Source organism: Phalacrocorax aristotelis, chromosome 5 (assembly GCF_949628215.1).
Source record: "Phalacrocorax aristotelis chromosome 5, bGulAri2.1, whole genome shotgun sequence".
In the NCBI taxonomy this organism is placed as follows: Eukaryota; Metazoa; Chordata; class Aves; order Suliformes; family Phalacrocoracidae; genus Phalacrocorax; species Phalacrocorax aristotelis.
The window spans coordinates 18,586,808-18,603,900 of record NC_134280.1 but is presented as its reverse complement, the minus strand read 5'-3'; the positions used below and the strand labels follow the sequence as shown (position 1 = coordinate 18,603,900).

The window sequence follows — 17,093 nt, the reverse complement described above, 5'->3', positions numbered from 1 at the left end:
CCCTGCTTATTGCTAATGCTCTGTCTGCACTACCTCGCCAGGGCTGTCCTCTGCTGCCCTTCCCCTCCGGCAACGCTTGGCTGCTCAACCCAGACAGTGTGACCTGCTCTTCCTCGTGTCCCTTGTGGAACCCCCTCCCCACAGACAGGGACACGTCCACACCTCCGCAAAAACATCTTTTACTCCAAACACAAGGCAATGTTGGTGCCGACAGCAGTGGTGGAGCAGGGGCCGGATCCCCCCTGCCTTGTTCCAGCACCCAGACCACAGCTCTGCCCCAAGCAGGAGTGACCCTCCTGGGGTGCAGAGCTGTGGGGCCATGGCTGCCGTCACCTGGGGGGTCCCACAGCATCCTCCTCTACAACCGCTGGGGGAGGCAGTGACTGGCAAGGGCCCCATGTTTAGCAGCAGGTCACATGCCCACAGTACTGGGGCACAGGCCAAGCCCCAGGCAGCAGCATCCAGGGCACAGAATGCTCAAAATCCAACACACCTCTGACACAGAGCAGCAGCTCTCCCCCGAGTGCAGCAGTCTCCTCTGCAACGGCTCTGTGGTGGAGCAGGGATGAGGACAGCTGCTTTTTCCCCAGCTCATCCTTGGAGTGCATCAGCGCCATGGGGTGGGATGGGCTCAGATCTGTGTGGTGTCCTGGCCCACTGGTGCTGCCTGCAGCCCCTCCAGCTGGTGGAGGACATCATTTATGCTGGGTCGCTCCTGGGGGTTCAGCGTCATCATGGAGCAGAGCAGGTGCTGCAAGGCAACCGAGTACCTGGAGAAAAGACAGCGAGGTGGAGTCTGCATGGTGCACAGCACAGGGGGCTGCCTGGGGGCAGGGTTGCCCTCCCCAGCCCCTCACCTGGTTGTGGGAGGCACAGTGATGGGGTTCTGCACTGCCAGAGCCACGCTGTCACCCTTCTGGAAGATGGCGTCATAGGGGCCCTCCCCAAACATCATGCAGTACAGCACGCAGCCTAGGGACTGGAGCGCGGCAGGGTCAGGGCAGCCCTGCGGAGGGGGGCCGGGGGCCAGGGGGCCAGATCCTTACCCATATATCTGTGTGTTCATCTATGATGCACTGACTTGGCACCGTGAAGAGCTCGGGGGCACGGTAAGAGATGGTGCAGTGCTGGGCAGCCCAGTCCTGCAGAGAGGAGGGTGAAGGTGGGGATGAAGGGCTTGGGGCAGGGACAAGCTGGTGGGGGGATGTCCCAGGGCACCCACCTGCACAGCCATGGCCTCCTGAGAGCTGTTGACTTCAATGCGAGCTTGGTTCATAGAGCCCAGGTCCATCAGCACAGGCCGGTCATCCTCATCCAGCAGCACGTTGGTGGGCTTGAGGTCCCTGCAGGGATGGATGTCACTGAGCGCCCACTGGACCCTCTGCCAACTCCCACACTGACCAGGGCTGCCAGCCCCCCCACCTGTGCGCGTAGCCCTTGCTGTGGATGGCTTGAAGCCCGCAGCAGATGCCATGGAGGATGAGGAGGATCCGCTGCTCTGGCATGAAGGTCCCTTTCTTTTGCAGTGCTTCCACCTCACTCCAGAGGGTCCCCCCCTGGCAAATGCAAGCAGCCAGTCACACTGCTGCTCTCAGTTGTAAGGGGTGGGAGCAGCCGGGGGAACCCACCTCACCTTCACATAGGGCAGGAGGAGCCAGGCTTCGTGCTTGGCACCCTTCTCCACCATGCAGTGGGCCTCCAGACGCAGGATGTTGGGATGGTCGAAGAGGCCATGCATCTTCACCTCATGCAGGGCAGCCTGGCGGTCCTCCTTGTCGTGGCACAGGATGCGCTTCAGGGCATAGAAGCGCCCATCCCGCAGCCCCTCCACCAGGTCCACATAGCTGAAGCCCCTGAGAGGAGCCGAGTGTGGCGTGGGCTGGGTGTCCCGCTGCCATGGCACCCAGGTCAGGGACTTGTGCCTAGCCTCAAATGTGAGCACCCAGGAGAGGGGTACAGTCGGCAGCAGGTGCCTGCACCCCTCTCCATGGGAAGCCCCAGGCATGCATGTCTCCCCCTCCGCAAGGGCTCCTGCCAGTCACCCAAAACGTCCCACTGCTGCCTGAACAACCCCACTGGCTCAATCACCCCCACTCCCACAGGCCCAAGTACCCACTCCTGCACGTGACCAACCCCTGCCACCCATCATGAGACTCCTCCACCATGCACAAGCACCCTACACTCAAGCATCTCCCCCCACCATGCCCAATTATCTCCCCCATGCCCAAACACACCCATTCTCAAGCATCTCCCCACCATGCCTGAGCATCCCCCATGCACCCAAGTATACCCCCCCACACCTGAGCATCCCCCCATGCCTGAGCATCGCCCCCCGTGCCGGAGCAACACCCCCATGCCCAACATCCCTTAAGCGTGAGCATCCCCCCATGCACAAGCACCCCCGTGCACGAGCATCACCCCCGTGCCCAAGCATTCCCCCCAAGCCCCAGCATCCCCCGCACGCACAAGCACTCCCCACGCCCGAGCACCCCCCATCCCCAGCGTCCCCCCGTGCCCGTGGAACCCGCCATGCCCCAGCCCCACTGCGGACCCCTCTGCCAGGCGGTGGAGCAGGAGGTACCGCACGCCCCCCAGGCTGACGGTGCCGCGGGAGCAGACGCACAGCGCCTGCCCCATCGCCCCGCACGCGTCATCGCCCGCCGCCGCGCGTCACCCATTGCGTCACCCGCCACGTCACCCACCGAGCGCGGCGCTTCATCCTTCCCGGTTCCCGGTGCCGCCGCGGCGGGGATCCCACGGTCCCTCCCCCGGAGCGGAGCGGGCGGCGCCGAGCTCCGGGCTCGCCCCGCATTGTGACCGGGGTGGAACGCGGTGTCCCCGGCGCGGTGGTATCCCCGGCGGTGGAGGCGGTGGTGGCGGCAGCTGCAGCCCCGCCGCTCCCCGGAGCTGGCCCCGGTGAGCCAAGCCCCTCGCCTGGGCGGGCGGGTCGGCTGTGCAGGGGACAGAGATGGCGAGGCCACCCCAGCAGGGCTCGTCCCCGAGGGCACGATCCCCTCGCCCTGCCCTGCGGCACCTCGCCTGCCACCACCTCTGTCACCAGACCCTCGGTCTAGGGACGTTTTCCTTTCCTTCTGCAGCACCCCCCCCACCTGAGCTGTAAGCGAGGTTTCCATCACCACCTCTCTGGTGAAACAAGTGGGCTGAGCTCCCTCGAAGGAGTTTTGTCTGGTGGTGACACTTTTATGAGGCCCCTTGTTCCTCCACGTGTGCCACCCACCACTCGGGGTGGCACCAGGGCCGGCCCCACCAGCTGGGGCAGCGGTGGGCTGCCTGCATCCTGTGCTGGGTGGGCTTTGGGGGGGATGATGTGTGGCGGGCCCAGGCATGGGGAACCAGAGCCACGCACCCCCTATCCCATGCTGCCCCTAGCTGTGCTGCTGTTGCAGCTGCCTGCACTTAGGACCTGGAGGAAGCGCCCGGTGCTGGCCGAGAAGGATCATGTGACGGTGGTGTCCACGTCCCACTTCGTCCCCCATCCTGGGCCTGCCGAGCTCCCACTGGGGATGAGGCTGCCGGCTCTCACACTGCTGCTGGCGGTGGGGCTCCTGCACACGCAGGTTAGCAAACACGCGTGGAAAGTTTGGGAGAAGCACACGGGGCTGAGCTGCGAAGGGCCTGGTGGGATGGCTCTGGGATCTGCCTTGCTTGCCTCCCCCATGTCCCTGCTCCTTCTGCTATGGCCGCGTCCTGCTGCAGCTGTGTCCCGCCCCAACATCCCGCTTGCACTCCCAGCTCCCTGCCTGCCCTCCCAGCACCCGTCCCCCGAAATGCCACCAGTTCAGCCGCAGGGTGTTTGATTAGTGAGGAGGGGCCGTCAGGTGGTGCAAATGGCTGCCCTGCTTGTCCCTCCTGCTCTTCCGGGACACTGGTACCTGCCTCATCCCTGCACCGAGGATGGGGAGGGTCCTCCCCAGGAACCAGCCCCTGCCAGTCCCAATCCCAGGGAGCGTGGGAGGGAGTGGCTGGGTTTGGGGAAGGTCTGCAGCCCCCTAGCACTGCCCCTCTCCCGCAGGCCTCCCCCCCAGCACGCTCCTTCCAGCTGGATTACGAGGGTAACTGCTTCCGCAAGGACGGTGTCCCTTTCCGCTACATCTCAGGCAGCATCCACTATGCCCGCGTCCCGCACCCTGCCTGGAGGGACCGGCTCCTCAAGATGTACATGAGTGGGCTCAGCGCCGTGCAGGTGTAAGTGATGGGGGCAGCCCTGATGGCGCACGGCCCTCAGCCACCGTGGCCCCTCGGGGTCTCTGGGGTCCCTGGTGTAGGGGCAGAGGCAAGGGTGTTGTCTGATCACAGGGAGCGGGGACCAGCCCTTGCACTGGGCTGACTGTGATCCCCAGGACGCCCCTGCCAGACACAAGCATGAGCCTGGGCTAGTCCCAGTCCAGCCCCAGTTGCCTAGGCTGGAGGCCAGTTCTCAGGACCAGACTGTGGGATGGTTCCCTGTTGTGCCAGGGTGCCCTTAACTCCCTCTCACCCCAGCTATGTCCCCTGGAACTACCACGAGCCGCTGCCGGGGGTGTATGACTTTGCTGGGGACCGGGATGTGGAAGCCTTCCTGGACCTGACAGCTGAACTGGGGCTTCTGGTGATCCTGCGGCCAGGGCCCTACATCTGTGCAGAGTGGGAGATGGTGAGCCCCAGCCCCCAGACCTGGGACGGAGGTGTCATAGGTGGCCCAGGAAGGGCACATTGGGGCTGGCCCATGCCAGCTATGCCCAGGCTGCTGCTCTGTGGGGCAGGTAGCACTCTGGTGCCAAGCACTAGCACTGCCCTGGCCTGGTTTCGGGTGTGGGCCAGCCCAGGTTGCTGAGCGGTTTCTCTTCCTCCCTCTTGGCTGTGGGTGTTTTTCCAGGGTGGCCTGCCCGCCTGGCTGCTGTGGAAAAGGGACATCGTCCTGCGCTCCTCCGACCCCGGTGAGCCTCGGCACAGGGCTCTGGCCACCGTGTCGTTACAGCCTGGTGCCAGTCCTGGCACGTTGGTCTCTCTCCACACATCTGCCAGCCCCACTGCGTGGTCTCACCCATACTCTTCTCCATCTTTTGGGAGCACCATAGTTTGTCCTCCACTTCTGCTTCCCCATCTATTCTGCTCTGCTCTGCCTGCTCCATCCTCGTCCTGGCAGGGCTGGCTGCGGGTGGGCTGGGGTGGACGCTGCAGCCAGGCTGAGCTGCCTTCTCTCCCCCCAGCCTACCTGGCAGCTGTGGACTCCTGGCTCCACGTCCTGCTACCCAAGATCAAGCCACGCCTGTACCAGCATGGGGGGAACATCATCAGTGTGCAGGTAGGGTGCTGTAGGACCAAGCCCCCTGCCCTGCTCTGGGTCATCTTTGGAGTCACCTGTACACCGTACCCCATGCCCTCATCTGGCACAGCTCTTAGATAAACCCTTCCCGACCTCTGGACCTGCATTGAAATCCAAGGGCTGGGACTCTGGGGTACCTGCCACCACCCTGGTTGTGATTTGAGGGACACTGGCAGAGCTGGGGCTCATAGTGGGTCTGGAAGTTACTCCTGGGGCGTACCTGGGGGCTGTCACAATATCTGATGGTGTCAGGAGAGAAGGGGGGACCCGGGTGCTCGTCCCAGGGCATGGTGGGACCTGGCTGCAGCCCTGCCATGTGCACGCTGGGTGCCGGCCCCTGCCCTGCTCACAGGTGGAGAATGAATATGGGAGCTACTATGCCTGTGACTACGAGTACCTGCGGCACCTGCTGCGCTCCTTCCGGGAGCTGCTGGGGAGCGAGGTGCTGCTCTTCACCACTGATGGCACGAGGGTGGAGGAGCTGCGCTGCGGCACACTGCAGGGGCTCTACGCCACCATTGACTTCGGGCCAGGTACCCCTATGGAGGAGGAGGACAGGGGATGGGGGGGCCCCAGCTCCATCCTGCTCCAACCTCCTTTCTGCCACCTCCACAGGCTCCAATGTGACGGAGGTGTTTGGTGCCCAGCGCCGGGTCGAGCCAAAGGGGCCCCTGGTGAGCTTGGGGTAGGCGCTGGGGGGAGAGGAATGACCTGAAATAGCTTTGGGGAGGCAGAGGGGCTGGGGGGATGTGGCAAAGAGGGGTACCGGGGCCAGGATGCAGGTGAGCAGGGGGCAATGTGGCTGACAGAGGGGTGTCAGGAGCCCCAGCTCCAGGCAGGTGACAGTCCCTTTCTCCTCCAGGTGAACTCCGAGTACTACACGGGCTGGCTGGACTACTGGGGGGAAGTGCACGCCAGCACCAGTTCAGCACGGGTGGCCCAGGGGCTGGAGGACATGCTGCAGCTGGGAGCCAATGTCAACATGCAAGTAGTCAGCTGGTGGGGGACACGGGCTGGGGGGGCAATGCCCTCCCATCTGCCAGAATTGGAGCAGGCATCGTCACTTGCCTTCCTCCCACAGGGCTTGGTCAGGGTGAGGCAGGCAGGGCTGGGAACTGTGGGTGCAGCAGGGAGGGTACAGTGCTGGGTGAGCCCTGCCAGCTGGGGTGCTGTGGGTGCAGTGGGGGTGCTGACAGGGCTCTCTGGGGTCTCCCATAGGTACATGTTCCATGGGGGGACGAACTTTGCCTACTGGAGCGGTGAGTAGGGCCCTGCCCTGGGGAGGGGGTCACACTGTGGGGCTTTCCTTGGCCATCTCAGAGAAGCCTGCTTCAGGCTCCTGTTCTGTCCCATGGGGCAGGCTAACACACACCCAAGGGCCCCTGAACCCAAGCTTGTGTCACCCCCAGGGACTCCTTTTGTCCCCAGGCAGGGTGTCCCACTTCTAGGTCATGCCCCCGCCATCACACTGCAGCCAGTCTGGGCTGGGTTGCATGTCCTGGGCTCTACCAGAGCCCCTTCCTCCAGCTCCCATTGCTTCCTCGGCCAGGTGCTGACTTCAAGGACCAGTATAAACCAGTGACCACCAGCTACGACTATGATGCCCCCCTGTCAGAGGCAGGAGACCCCACTGAGAAGCTGTTTGCCATCCGCACTGTCATCAGCAAGGTGCTGAGCCTAGCAGGAGGAGGGGACAGCACTGGGCACCACAGCCCATGCCAGGGAAGAGGGGGACACAGAAGGACCTGGCAGGGCAGGGGACATGTCCCTGCCTGCCCCGTAGGGCAGCTTACAGTTTGCTGTTCAGTTCCAGCCCCTGCCAGTCGGTCCAATGCCACCCGCCACCCCCAAGTATGCTTACGGCTGGGTGGCCCTGCGGAAGGTGAGTGCCTGCCCAAGGGCTGTGCTGCCCCTGCCTGGCACTGCCCAGCTGCCCCACACCTGGCCCTCTCTTTGCAGTATGCTGACCTCCTGGATGTCTTGGATGTGCTGTGCCCCTCTGGGCCCATCCAGAGCCAGTTCCCCCTCACCTTTGAGGCCATAAAGCAGGTGAGGGGCTGGGTGCAGTGGGGACACTGGGAGAGATGCTCCTAGGCTTTTCTGCCCTGCCCTGGCTCTAGGGTGGAGGAACAGAGCTCGTCTCCACCCCCATTACCCTGTCTGTGCTGCTCTGCTGTGTCCTGCAGGCCCATGGCTTTGTGCTGTACCGCACACAGCTGCCCTGGGACATCTTGGACCCAGCCGTGCTGGGCACTCCTCCCCACAGTGTCTGTGACCGCGGCTATGTGATGCTGCAGCAGGTGAGGCTGCGGGAGCGCACCCATCCCTGGCCAGGCGCTCTGGAGGGCTGTGGGACCTGGCAGCAGTGGCACCATGCCATGGCAGGGTCCTGGGGACAGTCAGGGTGCTGAGAGCCACACTGAGGCCTTGTGGGCTAGCCCTCTGGGCTGAATTTGCCCCGTTTTGGGGTGGAGGGCAAGCCTGGGCTGGCTCTGGTGGGGCAGGCAGTGGGATGCTACGCTGGCAGGCTGCTGGCAGAGTTCGGGACAGTGGGATCTGGGCGCAGGGCGGCAGTGCTGACCCTGTGACTGCAGGAGTACCGGGGGACACTGGAACGGGATGGGCAGACAACACTGCATGTGACGGGCAGGGCAGGGGACACCCTGGACGTGCTCCTGGAGAACATGGGCAGGATTAGCTTTGGGGCCAACACCAGTGACTTCAAGGTGAGGGGAGAGGGCCCTGGGGCTCTGGAGGGGATAGCCTGGCTGCTTGCATGCCCAAACACCCCCTCTCCCGCCACCCGTGACAGACTCCAGCCACAGCAGGGCCACCCCTAGACCTACTCCCTGGTTAATCTCACACCATCCCCTGGCAAACCTGCCAGGCCCAGGATAAGGCTGTGAGATCAGCACCCCTCTCTCCCACTTATGCTGCCACAGCAGGGCAGCCCCTCAAGGGGATCCCATCCCATCTTCGCTGCTGCAAGGGGGACGTGCCCTGGGGAAGCCAAGCACTGTCCTGCCTGTGGCAGACCCTGCTCCCTCATTTTTCCCTCCTGCTCCACCTCAGGGCTTGCTGGGGAACCTCTCCTTGGACTCCAGCCCTCTCAGCAACTGGCTGATCTACCCCCTGGCCATAGACACTGCCATCCAGCAAGGCTGGCCCCATGCCACCCTGCCGAAATCAAGCAGTGGGGGCAGAACAGGGCCAGCCTTCTACACTGGGACCTTTGAGACCCCTGGCATTGCCTGGGACACCTTTGTGACATTCCCAGGTTGGAGCAAGGTAAGGAGATGCGTAGCTGGGAGCGGGGGTGAGGGTGAAGAGGGCCACAGCTCAGTCCTGTCTCCATCTTCCAGGGCCAGCTGTGGATAAACGGCTTCAACCTGGGACGGTACTGGCCCCACCGTGGGCCCCAGCAGAGCCTCTTTGTGCCTGGCTCAGTGCTGCATGTTGGCCGCCCCAACAACATCACAGTGCTGGAGCTGGAGGGGGCACCTCACACCCCCTTCCTGCTCTTCCTCGACCACCCCCTTTTCAACAGGACCCTCAGCCGCAGCACTGCGGCCACAGAATAAACAAAAGGCTGCCGGCCACCAGCATCGCCTCTTGCTGGGGCTGTGGAGATGGCAGGGGGCTGGTGGAGCACAGGGGCATGCGCCCTAGGAAAGGGACACACATCCTGGCATGGACATTCAGAGCTCCTGGATCTCCCTGCCCCACTCTGGTGCCAAGTCAGGTCTGTACAAAGGAGAAAGGGGCTCAGAATTGAGCTTGTTTTGCATGTTAATTCCAAATAGTTTCAGTGCTCATGCTGATGCTCCCATGCTTAGGGGACCAAGGCACCTCTTTATTGACAATTCAGGCAGAGGAGGTAGTGGCTAACATGATACAGCTGAGACACCAATGGCATCCAGTAGAGGAGGGCAAAGCACAGCCCAGAGGATGCTCACACGCAGCTCAGGGCTGTGGGGGCCGGATATGTCAGTGTCTATCCCACCGCCACAGGCAGCAGCCTATGAGGTAGCCATGAGAAAAGCCAGCTGCAAGAGCCCCCTGCTGCAGCTGGGCCACAGAGCCGTCCTGGCCCCTCACACTAGTATGTAGGGACTTCCCAATTGTAATGTCCCCAGAGTCACCACCCAGAGTGACATTCTTGCCCCGAGCCTTGCCAGAGTTGCCTGAGAGGGACATGGCCAGCTCAGTCCCTCCAATGAGCACTGCTATGGAGGCTCTCCGATGCTGCACAGCCAGTGCTCAGCCGTGCCTCAACCACACTCGTCCTTGGCAGGTGGCAGCAGTCCCCAGCCTATGTGTGGCTGGCCCGGGCCCGGCGGTGTGTTTGCAGGCAGGCAGTGGAGCAGAAAGAGAAGTCAAGGTAATGGAAAGGGATCCGGCCCAGTAAGGACTCTCCGCAATGCCAGCAGCGGCTGCAGGAAACAGCAGAGGTGGCCCTGAGCGAAGGAGACACTTGCAAGAGGGTTAGAGGAGCAGAGAGGAGTAACTGCCTGGGCTGTGACATGAGACAGCAGCAGCATGAGGGAGCTTGGGCTCCTCTGGTCCTACAGGGCTCACCCAGGAGCCCGGCCAGGACACATTCCCAGGAGGCAATGCTACACAGAGCGAGGCACACTGAGGCAGGCTGAACAAGGGGGAATTTGGCCCCATAGCAGGTTGTTGAGCCCCTGCCCAGATCAGCACAGGCAGGGCTGGCTGCCCAAAAGCCTGTGGGGTGGCATAAGGAAGGGACATGGGATGCAGTGTCAGGGGCACAGGAGTGGCTGGGGGATTGGCTTGCCATAGAACTGGCTGCAAGTGGACCAAATTGTCCTTTCTAAAATAGTTCAGGAAGGCAGGGGAAGAGGGAGAGAAAGCTTTTAGACTGGCACTGCTGGGAACCGAGTGGACAGGAATAGTTTTAGACTGGAAATGAGAACTGGAGCAAGAAGGGCAGGGAACAGCTGTGCTCACGTGGGAGAGTTTGTCTGCAGAGCCATACTGCTGGGGCTGTTACCTGATGTTGGCAAGAGTTGTGCCGGTGTCCTGCAGCTGTGCAGCCAGCCTCCGCTCGGCAGTCAGGGCCCTCTGGGGAGCAGAGAGACAGTTCAGCCCCCCCAGCCCCTGGGAGCCACTGCGCCCAGAGCCCACTGCATTGGCACTGCCCCAGTTGGGCTGGATCCCTTCCCCATGCAGAGCCTCACCTTTTCCCTGTCAGACAGGGCTGCGAACCGCTGCTTCTCTCCCTGCTCCTGCTCCCAGCGCTGCCGCTCCTCCCGCTGCACCTGCTCCCGCTGCTTCCGCTGGGCTTTCTGTGCCCGCTTTTTCTCTAGCTTCTTGGCCTCCATCTCCTGCGTCAGGGGCCCTGGCACCTAGGGGCAGAGGGCAGTCAGCACCTCCCACTGAGCCAGGGGCAATGACACGAGCGGGCAAGGGGTGCTTTGCTCTGGGGTCTCCCAGCCCCCTGAAGGCGAGGGCGGAGGGCAGGCACCCACCTTGGCACGGATGTAGTCGTACTTGTCTGGATGATCCACCATGAACTTGCGGAAGGCATTGCGGGTCAGTTTGTCAGCAGAGACACAGTAGGGGGTCCTCTCCTGCCCGTCTCTGCAAGACAAGGAAGACCAGTTCACCTTCCCATCTTACTGCCATCCCCAGAGATATGCAATGGATGCTGCAGGCCAGGGTTCTGCAGCCAAGGAGGGGAAAGTTGCTTATCCCTTCACCTGAATCCTCCAAAGCCTCCCTTCTTGGATCTCAAATACCCTGCCTGGTGGTCTCATCCCTACCCTCTGAACTGTGTACCAATAAACAGAAAAATAATAAAAAAATAAACAGAACCTGGGAGTACTTTGGGGCAGTGCCTGCCTGCCGCTGTGCCAGACCCAGGCAGGCACAGAGAATGGTGGTTAGGCTCCTAGGCTTCCTGTAACAAACCCAGATGTTCTAGCTGTGAGAGACCAACCCCGGCTGTCCCAGGACAAAACTGGCACCAGTCTCCCATGGCTGAGACAGGAGTGAATTGCTGGGCTCCCACAGCGGGGCTGTGCTTGTCAACTGCTGGGTGCCCTGTGGCCATACCTGAGGGCAGGGTCCGCCCCCACCTCCAGCAGCAGGCGCACAGCCTCAGCCTTCCCCGCACGTGCTGCCACATGAAGCAGGGTGCAGCCGCGCTCATCCACGGGCTGGTTGAGCAGAGAGTGGGGCATATCCAGTGGCTGTGCGCCCACCCCATCCTTATGGTTCCCTGGAAGGTCCCTGCTCTCTGGCACACCCAGGAGTTGTCGCAGCATCCCCGCATCCCCCGTTTTGCAGGCAGTGAACAGGGCATCACAGAGCTGGGTCTGATGGTCTCCTATGAGGGAAAAAGAGGACGGGAGTCTGATGGCTCCCTGGGCAGAGCAGTGCTCTGGTCTGACCAGGAAGCCCACAGGGTGCAGTTAAAGTGTCATCCTCCTAGCTGTATTTGGGCACTGCAGGATCTCTAGCACCTTCAGAGTCCATGACAATGTACCATGGCACTGCTGGGCACTGCTGGCAGCAGCCAAGTCCTTTCCTGAGATGAGACCCACCCCAATTCCCACCAACATGCCTGGCTTAGCCAGGTGCTGCCTATCCCCTGGTTCAGAGCTACTGCTCTGCACATGTGGCTCTTTCGAAGGCATGCAGCTGCACTAGAGCCATCTCACACCCAGCTGCTCTGGGCACCTGTGTGACAACGTGCTTTTCACCCCACTGCAAAGGCCCAAGCAAATGGGGCAGGCACACAGCCAGCCCAGCTCCTGACCCCACTTACCTCCATCGCCCCAGGGAAGGGGCTCAGCCTCAGCCTCCCCCTGCAGCTCCGGCACCAGCTCCAGGCTGGGCTGCCCACACTGGGTACCACAGCACCCCATCTCTTCAGCATAGGGCCCTGCGCAGGGAGCACATGGTAAGGAAGAGAGCCAGGGCCAGCCTACACCCCAGCCACGGCAGTCCCTTCCCCAATGCCTTCCTACGCTGCCCCTGGCCAGTTCTTCCCCCCTCACCTTTCTCCACCTTCTTGTCCCTCTTCTTCCTCCTCTTGCGGTTTCGCTTGGGCATCACTTTGAACTCCTGGAGGTCCAAGGTCCCCAGTGTCACTTCAACAGTCTCCAGTTCCCCTGCAGGGTTTTCCTCTTCCTCTTCCTCCTCTCCTGGGGCTGAAGGAGGTGATAAGACAGGGCCTGAGGCCCTACACACAGCACGAGTCACCTGAGGCTCTCAGCCAAGCACACCCTACCTTTCTCCTGCCCAGCACGAGGCTGCACTCTGCAGATCCCCACTGTGGTGCCAGGCCCCGTCACAGGGCTGCAAGCCCGGCCCCCGTCCCATAACGCCAGACTACCCTGCTTGCTCAGAGCCACAACTCCCTCCATGGCTCAACTCACCACTCGTGTCCTCGTGCGGGGGATCCATGTCTGCTTTTTGCCACCTCTTCTGCCAGACCTTCCAGGGCGACCCAGTGATCTCCTCCAGTGGTGTGTCCTTCCCTGGGCAGCAAGGGTGCTCCTGTCATTGCCTGAGGACAGGGAGCACCCCATGTCTCCAGGGCTTGAAGGTTGGAGAGCTAGCACCTCAACCCCATAAGGCAGCATCCTCAAACGCACATGGGATTACACAAGGGACCACGTTACCCCACACGCTCTGACCCACAGGCACTGGGGCACCAGGGCTGGGATGACTCACCATACACCTGCAGGCTGGCCAATGTGGCATGGACTCGCAGCACCTCTCGCAGGGTGGCCCTGCGGGTGCTGAGGGGGATGTGGCAGATGCGAGGGTCACCTCGGGTGAGGGGTGGGTTCCTGCCACCAAAAAGCAGTGCCTGGTTGTGGCGCGGGGCCCGAAGGAAAATGCGCTGAGCTTCATTCAGGTGCTTTGCCCACGCTGTCAGCAGGTCCTGAATATCCTGGGGAGGAAGGGGAGGCACCATGGGGTCCTGAGCACACTGCCTGGGCACAGGAGGCTCTGGAGCAGGGACAGACCCTGCAGAGCAGCCTAAACTGGGCCCTGACCCCTTTCTGGAGCTCACACCCCACCCACGCCCTCCAGCAGTAGCATGGTACCACCCCACAGAGCCAGTCATGACCATATCTCCCTGTGAGAGCCCAGTGCTGTGGTCCAGCCCCACCTTGAGCAGCGCAGCCTCGTTATAACGCCGCAGGGAGGCTCCGGCTGACCTGGGTGCCGACCCTGGGGTCTGGGCGTCCCGTAGGCCCTGGGCTGTGCCCCGACGGGCTCGCACCGTGTAGCGGTGGAAGGTCTTGTGCTCCTGCACCTGGGGGCTGTGGAGAAGGGCAGGCATGAGCAACAGGGCCCCATGCATGGACAGGTGGTGAGCTGATCCTCCTGGGACCCTGGAGGGCTTATGGCTTGCCCCTGCGGCCCGAAAAATTAATATTTCTCTTGCAGCATGACTGGGCTTAGCCAACCCTCAAGCAAAGTCTAGGAGTTGCAGGTGCCTAGGGTGTGGTAAGCACCGTGATGAAGGAGTAGGGAGGGGATGGCCATCCAATGCCTAGCCCCACTTGACCCTGCCCAGAGGGCAACCCCAGCTCTGTGCCCCTGTACTCACCCCCGGAACACAGCTCCTGCGAAGTGCCCACCGCCCATCATCAGCACAACCCAGCATGTGCTCACACCAAGGCTCTGCAGTGATGCTGTCAGCTCTGCTGGCTCCTCACTGCCGCCCTGAGACACAGACACCCTGCTAGCATCCATGGGATCACCTTCCCACCTCTTGCTGTCCCCCAGGACAAAGACCAGCCTCTCTGAGAGCACCAGAAGCAGATTTCTGGGAGCACCCCAGAACCAAAAACCAGGCCACCAGCAAGCCTGGGGCTCTGACCTGGCATCAAAGACCACTCTTCCCATCATGGAATATGGGGACTGTCATACAGATGTCTACACCCCAGTGCCATCCTTCTTCTCTGGGGTCCCTCTCCCAACAAGCTGGGCTGTGACTTGCCTTCCTGGTGCCCAGCACGCAGCGGTAGGCGGAGATGAGCTGGCCCTTCGCATTGCAGAAGAGCACCTTGTGGGATCGGGGGGTCTGGGGATGCCCAAGGCTGTCGCTGGCAGAGGGCAGCAACTCTGACTCACTACTTGCATCGGAGCTCTCTGAATCAGAACCCGAGATGCTGGAAACATCACCTGCAAGGGAAAAAAGATGAAGCAGTAGAGCAAGGCAAAGATTAACCAACAACCTCCCCAAAACTTTGCAGGTGGCTCCAAGGGCCAGCCACGGACCCAGAATTGTTCTGTCCGATACCCTACATATCACATGGGGGGCTGTGGGCTGGGGAGACAGATGTCTGGGACTCTGGACGCCCAGGTATGCATAGGTGGGGCTCAGGCAGAACACCCCCTTCTCCCCATAACAAGTCAGCAGGATTCAGGAGCAGTGCTGGACCCCCAGGAGACCCCAGAGGGGCAGAATAAAGGGACGCTGAGCTGGCAGGGGTAACCAGGGTCTTCATCCCTGGACAGAACAGTCCCAGTGAGGCTGCTGGTGGCCTCTGGGCTTCTCTGGGCGCAAATCTGTTCCTCACCTGCACGGGTCTTCTCCTCAAACGCTTCTACCGTCAGTGTCCGGCGCCCCAGGAGTCGCTGCTTCAGGTTGAACCGGTGCCAGTCGAGACGGTAGTGCTCAGTCTGTGGAGGAAAGTGGTATGAGCCAGCAAGGTCTTGGCGCTCCCCAGAAACTCCCACCACCAAAGGGCCCAAGGTAACAGACTCCGAGGGCTGAACTGATGCCGAGACTCTGCATCATCCCATGTAACAGTTCATAGAATCATAGAATGTCCTGAGTTGGATGGGACCCGCGACGATCATCGACTCCAACTCCTGTCCCCGCACAGGACAACCCCAAATTCACACCATGACTCTGAGGGCGTTGTCCAAGTGCTTCTTGAATATTGTCAGGCTTGGTGCCATCACTGCCTCTCTGGAGAGCCTGTTCCAGTGCTCCACCACCCTCTGAGTGAAGAGCCTCTTCCTAATATCCAACCTAAACCTCCCCTGGCACATCTTCCTGCCATTCCCTTGGGTCCTGTCATTGGTCACCAGAGAGAAGAGACCAGCGCCTGCCCCACCTCCTCCCCTTGTGAGGAAGCTGCAGACCGTGATGAGTCTCCCCTCAGCCTCCTCTTCTCCAGGCTGAACAAACCAAGTGACTTTAGCTGCTCCTCATATGGTTTCTCCTCTAGACCTTTCATCAGCTTCATGGCCCTCCTCTGGACACTCTCTAGTAGCTTTGTATCCCTAATACACTCTGGCACCCAAAACTGCACACAGTACTCGAGGTGAGGCCGCAGCAGTGCAGAGTAGAGCAGGACAATCCCCTCCCTTGACTGGCTGAAATGCAGTGCTCGATGCATCCCGAGACACGGTGGGCCCTCTTGGCTGCCAGAGCACACTGTTGGCTCATGTTCAACTTGCCACCAACCAGAACTCCCAGGTCCCTCCCTGCAGACCTGCTCTCCAGCCTCTCACTCCCCAGCCTGTATGTACACCCACAGTTGCCGTGCCCCACGTGTAAAATCCAGCACTTGCCCTTGTTAAACTTCACACGGTTGGCGATTGCCCAGCTCTCAAGTTTGTCTAGATCTCTCTAGTTAACCTGAACAGGCGCAGGCCTGTGCTACGCGTACCATTTACCTAGAGTAAATAACATTTTAAGCAATAATATGCAGGATCCGAGTGCCAGATCCCAACAGGATGCGGGCTGTGGAGCTCTGGGAAGCAGCCAGCACTGGGCGGCAGTGCGCTGGGGCTGAGCCTCTGTGGCAGGACCCTGCCAGCCCCGCTCCCACCGCACACCAGCCACTAGGCCTCACTCACCTGCTCCTCCCGGCTGGCAAAGACCTGCCCACAGGTCAAGCAGCACATACGCTCTGGCACCTCAGGGACCTCACGGGCCTTCTCCTTGCTGCTAGCATCCACGGGTTTCTCTGGAAAAAGAAGAAAGGGCTGTGCAGAGGCAGCTCCCCAGGCTGCACCGCAAGGAATGGGGCCTCCTGGGTCTCTTCTCAGCCACCCAAAGAGCCCTGTGGCTGTAAAGGAGCTGTACGGGGAGGCTGTCCAAGCAGTGCTGGGGACAGAGCTCCTTCTTCGTGCCTCAGGGCTGGTGGAGGCGAGCTTGGCCAAACGCTCCCCGCCTCTGGAGCTGCTGCCCCCGTGGCACCCCACGCACCCTGGCTCGCTGGTGCCGTCTCGGTGCCCCACGCGTCCGCAGCTGCTCCGGTGACGAGGATGAGCCCACGCAGGAGAACGGGGTCCCGGGCGGCCTCAAAAACCGACCTGCTCTCGGGGGCCGGCATCGCTCCTGCTCCCGGCGGGAAGGGACAGCACCTGAGCGACGGGCCCGGCACCAGGGGCGGCGGGAACCTCCTGCCGTTGACCGGGCGGGGTGACACCCCCCCCCCCCCCCCGCCCCCGCCCCCGGAGTCCCTCCACCCAGCCATTAACCCCGGGATTCTCTCCCCCGCCTAAGCCGTTCCACCCGGGATCCACCAGCCGCACCAGCCGTTACCCCCGGGATCCCCCGCCCTTACCCCCGGGGCCCCTCACCCTCCCCGAAGCTGTTACCCGCGTGACTTCGGCCCGCCGGTAACGGGAGCGGGCGCCCCGTCACTCACCTGCGGCCACCGCCGACCCGGCCCGGAAGCACCCTTCGTCTGTCGGACGTCACATCTTCCTCGCCTACGGGCCGCCGCCAGGCTCAACCCGCGCTCCCGCCTTCCCG

The 17,093-nt window shown here is 62.1% G+C and overlaps 3 protein-coding genes across 8 annotated transcripts; 1 reads left to right on the top strand and 2 right to left on the bottom strand.

Annotated features, from left to right (window-relative positions):
• Positions 1-161: 161 nt before the first annotated feature.
• STK16 (serine/threonine kinase 16) lies at positions 162-2,688 on the bottom strand. The gene is made up of 7 exons (XM_075093234.1): positions 2,552-2,688; positions 1,634-1,853; positions 1,423-1,556; positions 1,223-1,343; positions 1,047-1,142; positions 858-979; positions 162-770 (listed from the first exon to the last, which is right to left on the bottom strand). Exons 1-7 carry the CDS (start codon positions 2,635-2,637, stop codon positions 632-634), a joined length of 918 nt encoding a protein of 305 aa, XP_074949335.1. The 5' UTR covers positions 2,638-2,688; the 3' UTR covers positions 162-631.
• On the top strand, positions 2,666-8,928 carry GLB1L (galactosidase beta 1 like). 3 transcript variants are annotated; one of them, XM_075093233.1, is made up of 17 exons: positions 2,668-2,916; positions 3,391-3,578; positions 4,034-4,206; positions 4,504-4,654; positions 4,877-4,937; positions 5,211-5,305; positions 5,679-5,859; positions 5,942-6,000; positions 6,189-6,310; positions 6,545-6,585; positions 6,876-6,994; positions 7,134-7,208; positions 7,286-7,375; positions 7,513-7,626; positions 7,921-8,052; positions 8,399-8,614; positions 8,689-8,928. In XM_075093233.1, the coding sequence occupies exons 2-17, from the start codon at positions 3,525-3,527 to the stop codon at positions 8,905-8,907; spliced, it is 1,902 nt and encodes a 633-aa protein (XP_074949334.1). In that variant the 5' UTR covers positions 2,668-2,916; positions 3,391-3,524; the 3' UTR covers positions 8,908-8,928. The 3 variants fall into 3 exon arrangements, with proteins under 3 accessions (XP_074949333.1, XP_074949334.1, XP_074949332.1); XM_075093232.1 differs by having other exon boundaries at positions 2,666-2,916; positions 6,189-6,585; XM_075093231.1 differs by having other exon boundaries at positions 2,833-2,916; positions 3,408-3,578; positions 6,189-6,585.
• A 171-nt stretch (positions 8,929-9,099) lies between these two features.
• ANKZF1 (ankyrin repeat and zinc finger peptidyl tRNA hydrolase 1) lies at positions 9,100-17,093 on the bottom strand. 4 transcript variants are annotated; one of them, XM_075093227.1, is made up of 16 exons: positions 16,987-17,065; positions 16,542-16,673; positions 16,190-16,299; positions 14,899-15,001; positions 14,316-14,500; positions 13,923-14,038; positions 13,479-13,632; positions 13,034-13,256; positions 12,736-12,837; positions 12,355-12,531; positions 12,123-12,239; positions 11,408-11,681; positions 10,822-10,933; positions 10,531-10,698; positions 10,344-10,414; positions 9,100-9,759 (listed from the first exon to the last, which is right to left on the bottom strand). In XM_075093227.1, the coding sequence occupies exons 2-16, from the start codon at positions 16,666-16,668 to the stop codon at positions 9,639-9,641; spliced, it is 2,160 nt and encodes a 719-aa protein (XP_074949328.1). In that variant the 5' UTR covers positions 16,669-16,673; positions 16,987-17,065; the 3' UTR covers positions 9,100-9,638. The 4 variants fall into 4 exon arrangements, with proteins under 4 accessions (XP_074949328.1, XP_074949329.1, XP_074949330.1 ...); XM_075093228.1 differs by having other exon boundaries at positions 12,355-12,507; XM_075093229.1 differs by lacking the exon at positions 16,542-16,673 and having other exon boundaries at positions 16,987-17,093.

What these genes read in the sequence shown, in the direction of transcription:
- STK16 (XM_075093234.1), bottom strand. Translation starts at nt 2,637, where the DNA reads ATGGGGCAGGCGCTGTGCGTCTGCTCCCGCGGCACCGTCAGCCTGGGG. An exon ending in CTCCACCGCCTGGCAGAGGG is followed by an intron (nt 1,854 to 2,551) that starts GTCCGCAGTGGG and finishes GGCTCCTCTCAG; the next exon opens with GGGCTTCAGCTATGTGGACC. An exon ending in ATGAACACACAGATATATGG is followed by an intron (nt 980 to 1,046) that starts GTAAGGATCTGG and finishes GCCGCGCTCCAG; the next exon opens with TCCCTAGGCTGCGTGCTGTA.
- GLB1L (XM_075093232.1), top strand. Translation starts at nt 3,525, where the DNA reads ATGAGGCTGCCGGCTCTCACACTGCTGCTGGCGGTGGGGCTCCTGCAC. An exon ending in CCTGCGCTCCTCCGACCCCG is followed by an intron (nt 4,938 to 5,210) that starts GTGAGCCTCGGC and finishes CTCTCCCCCCAG; the next exon opens with CCTACCTGGCAGCTGTGGAC. An exon ending in GCTGGGTGGCCCTGCGGAAG is followed by an intron (nt 7,209 to 7,285) that starts GTGAGTGCCTGC and finishes CTCTCTTTGCAG; the next exon opens with TATGCTGACCTCCTGGATGT.
- ANKZF1 (XM_075093227.1), bottom strand. Translation starts at nt 16,668, where the DNA reads ATGCCGGCCCCCGAGAGCAGGTCGGTTTTTGAGGCCGCCCGGGACCCC. An exon ending in GGACAAGAAGGTGGAGAAAG is followed by an intron (nt 12,240 to 12,354) that starts GTGAGGGGGGAA and finishes CTCCCTGCGCAG; the next exon opens with GGCCCTATGCTGAAGAGATG. An exon ending in CCCTGTCTGACAGGGAAAAG is followed by an intron (nt 10,415 to 10,530) that starts GTGAGGCTCTGC and finishes TCTGCTCCCCAG; the next exon opens with AGGGCCCTGACTGCCGAGCG.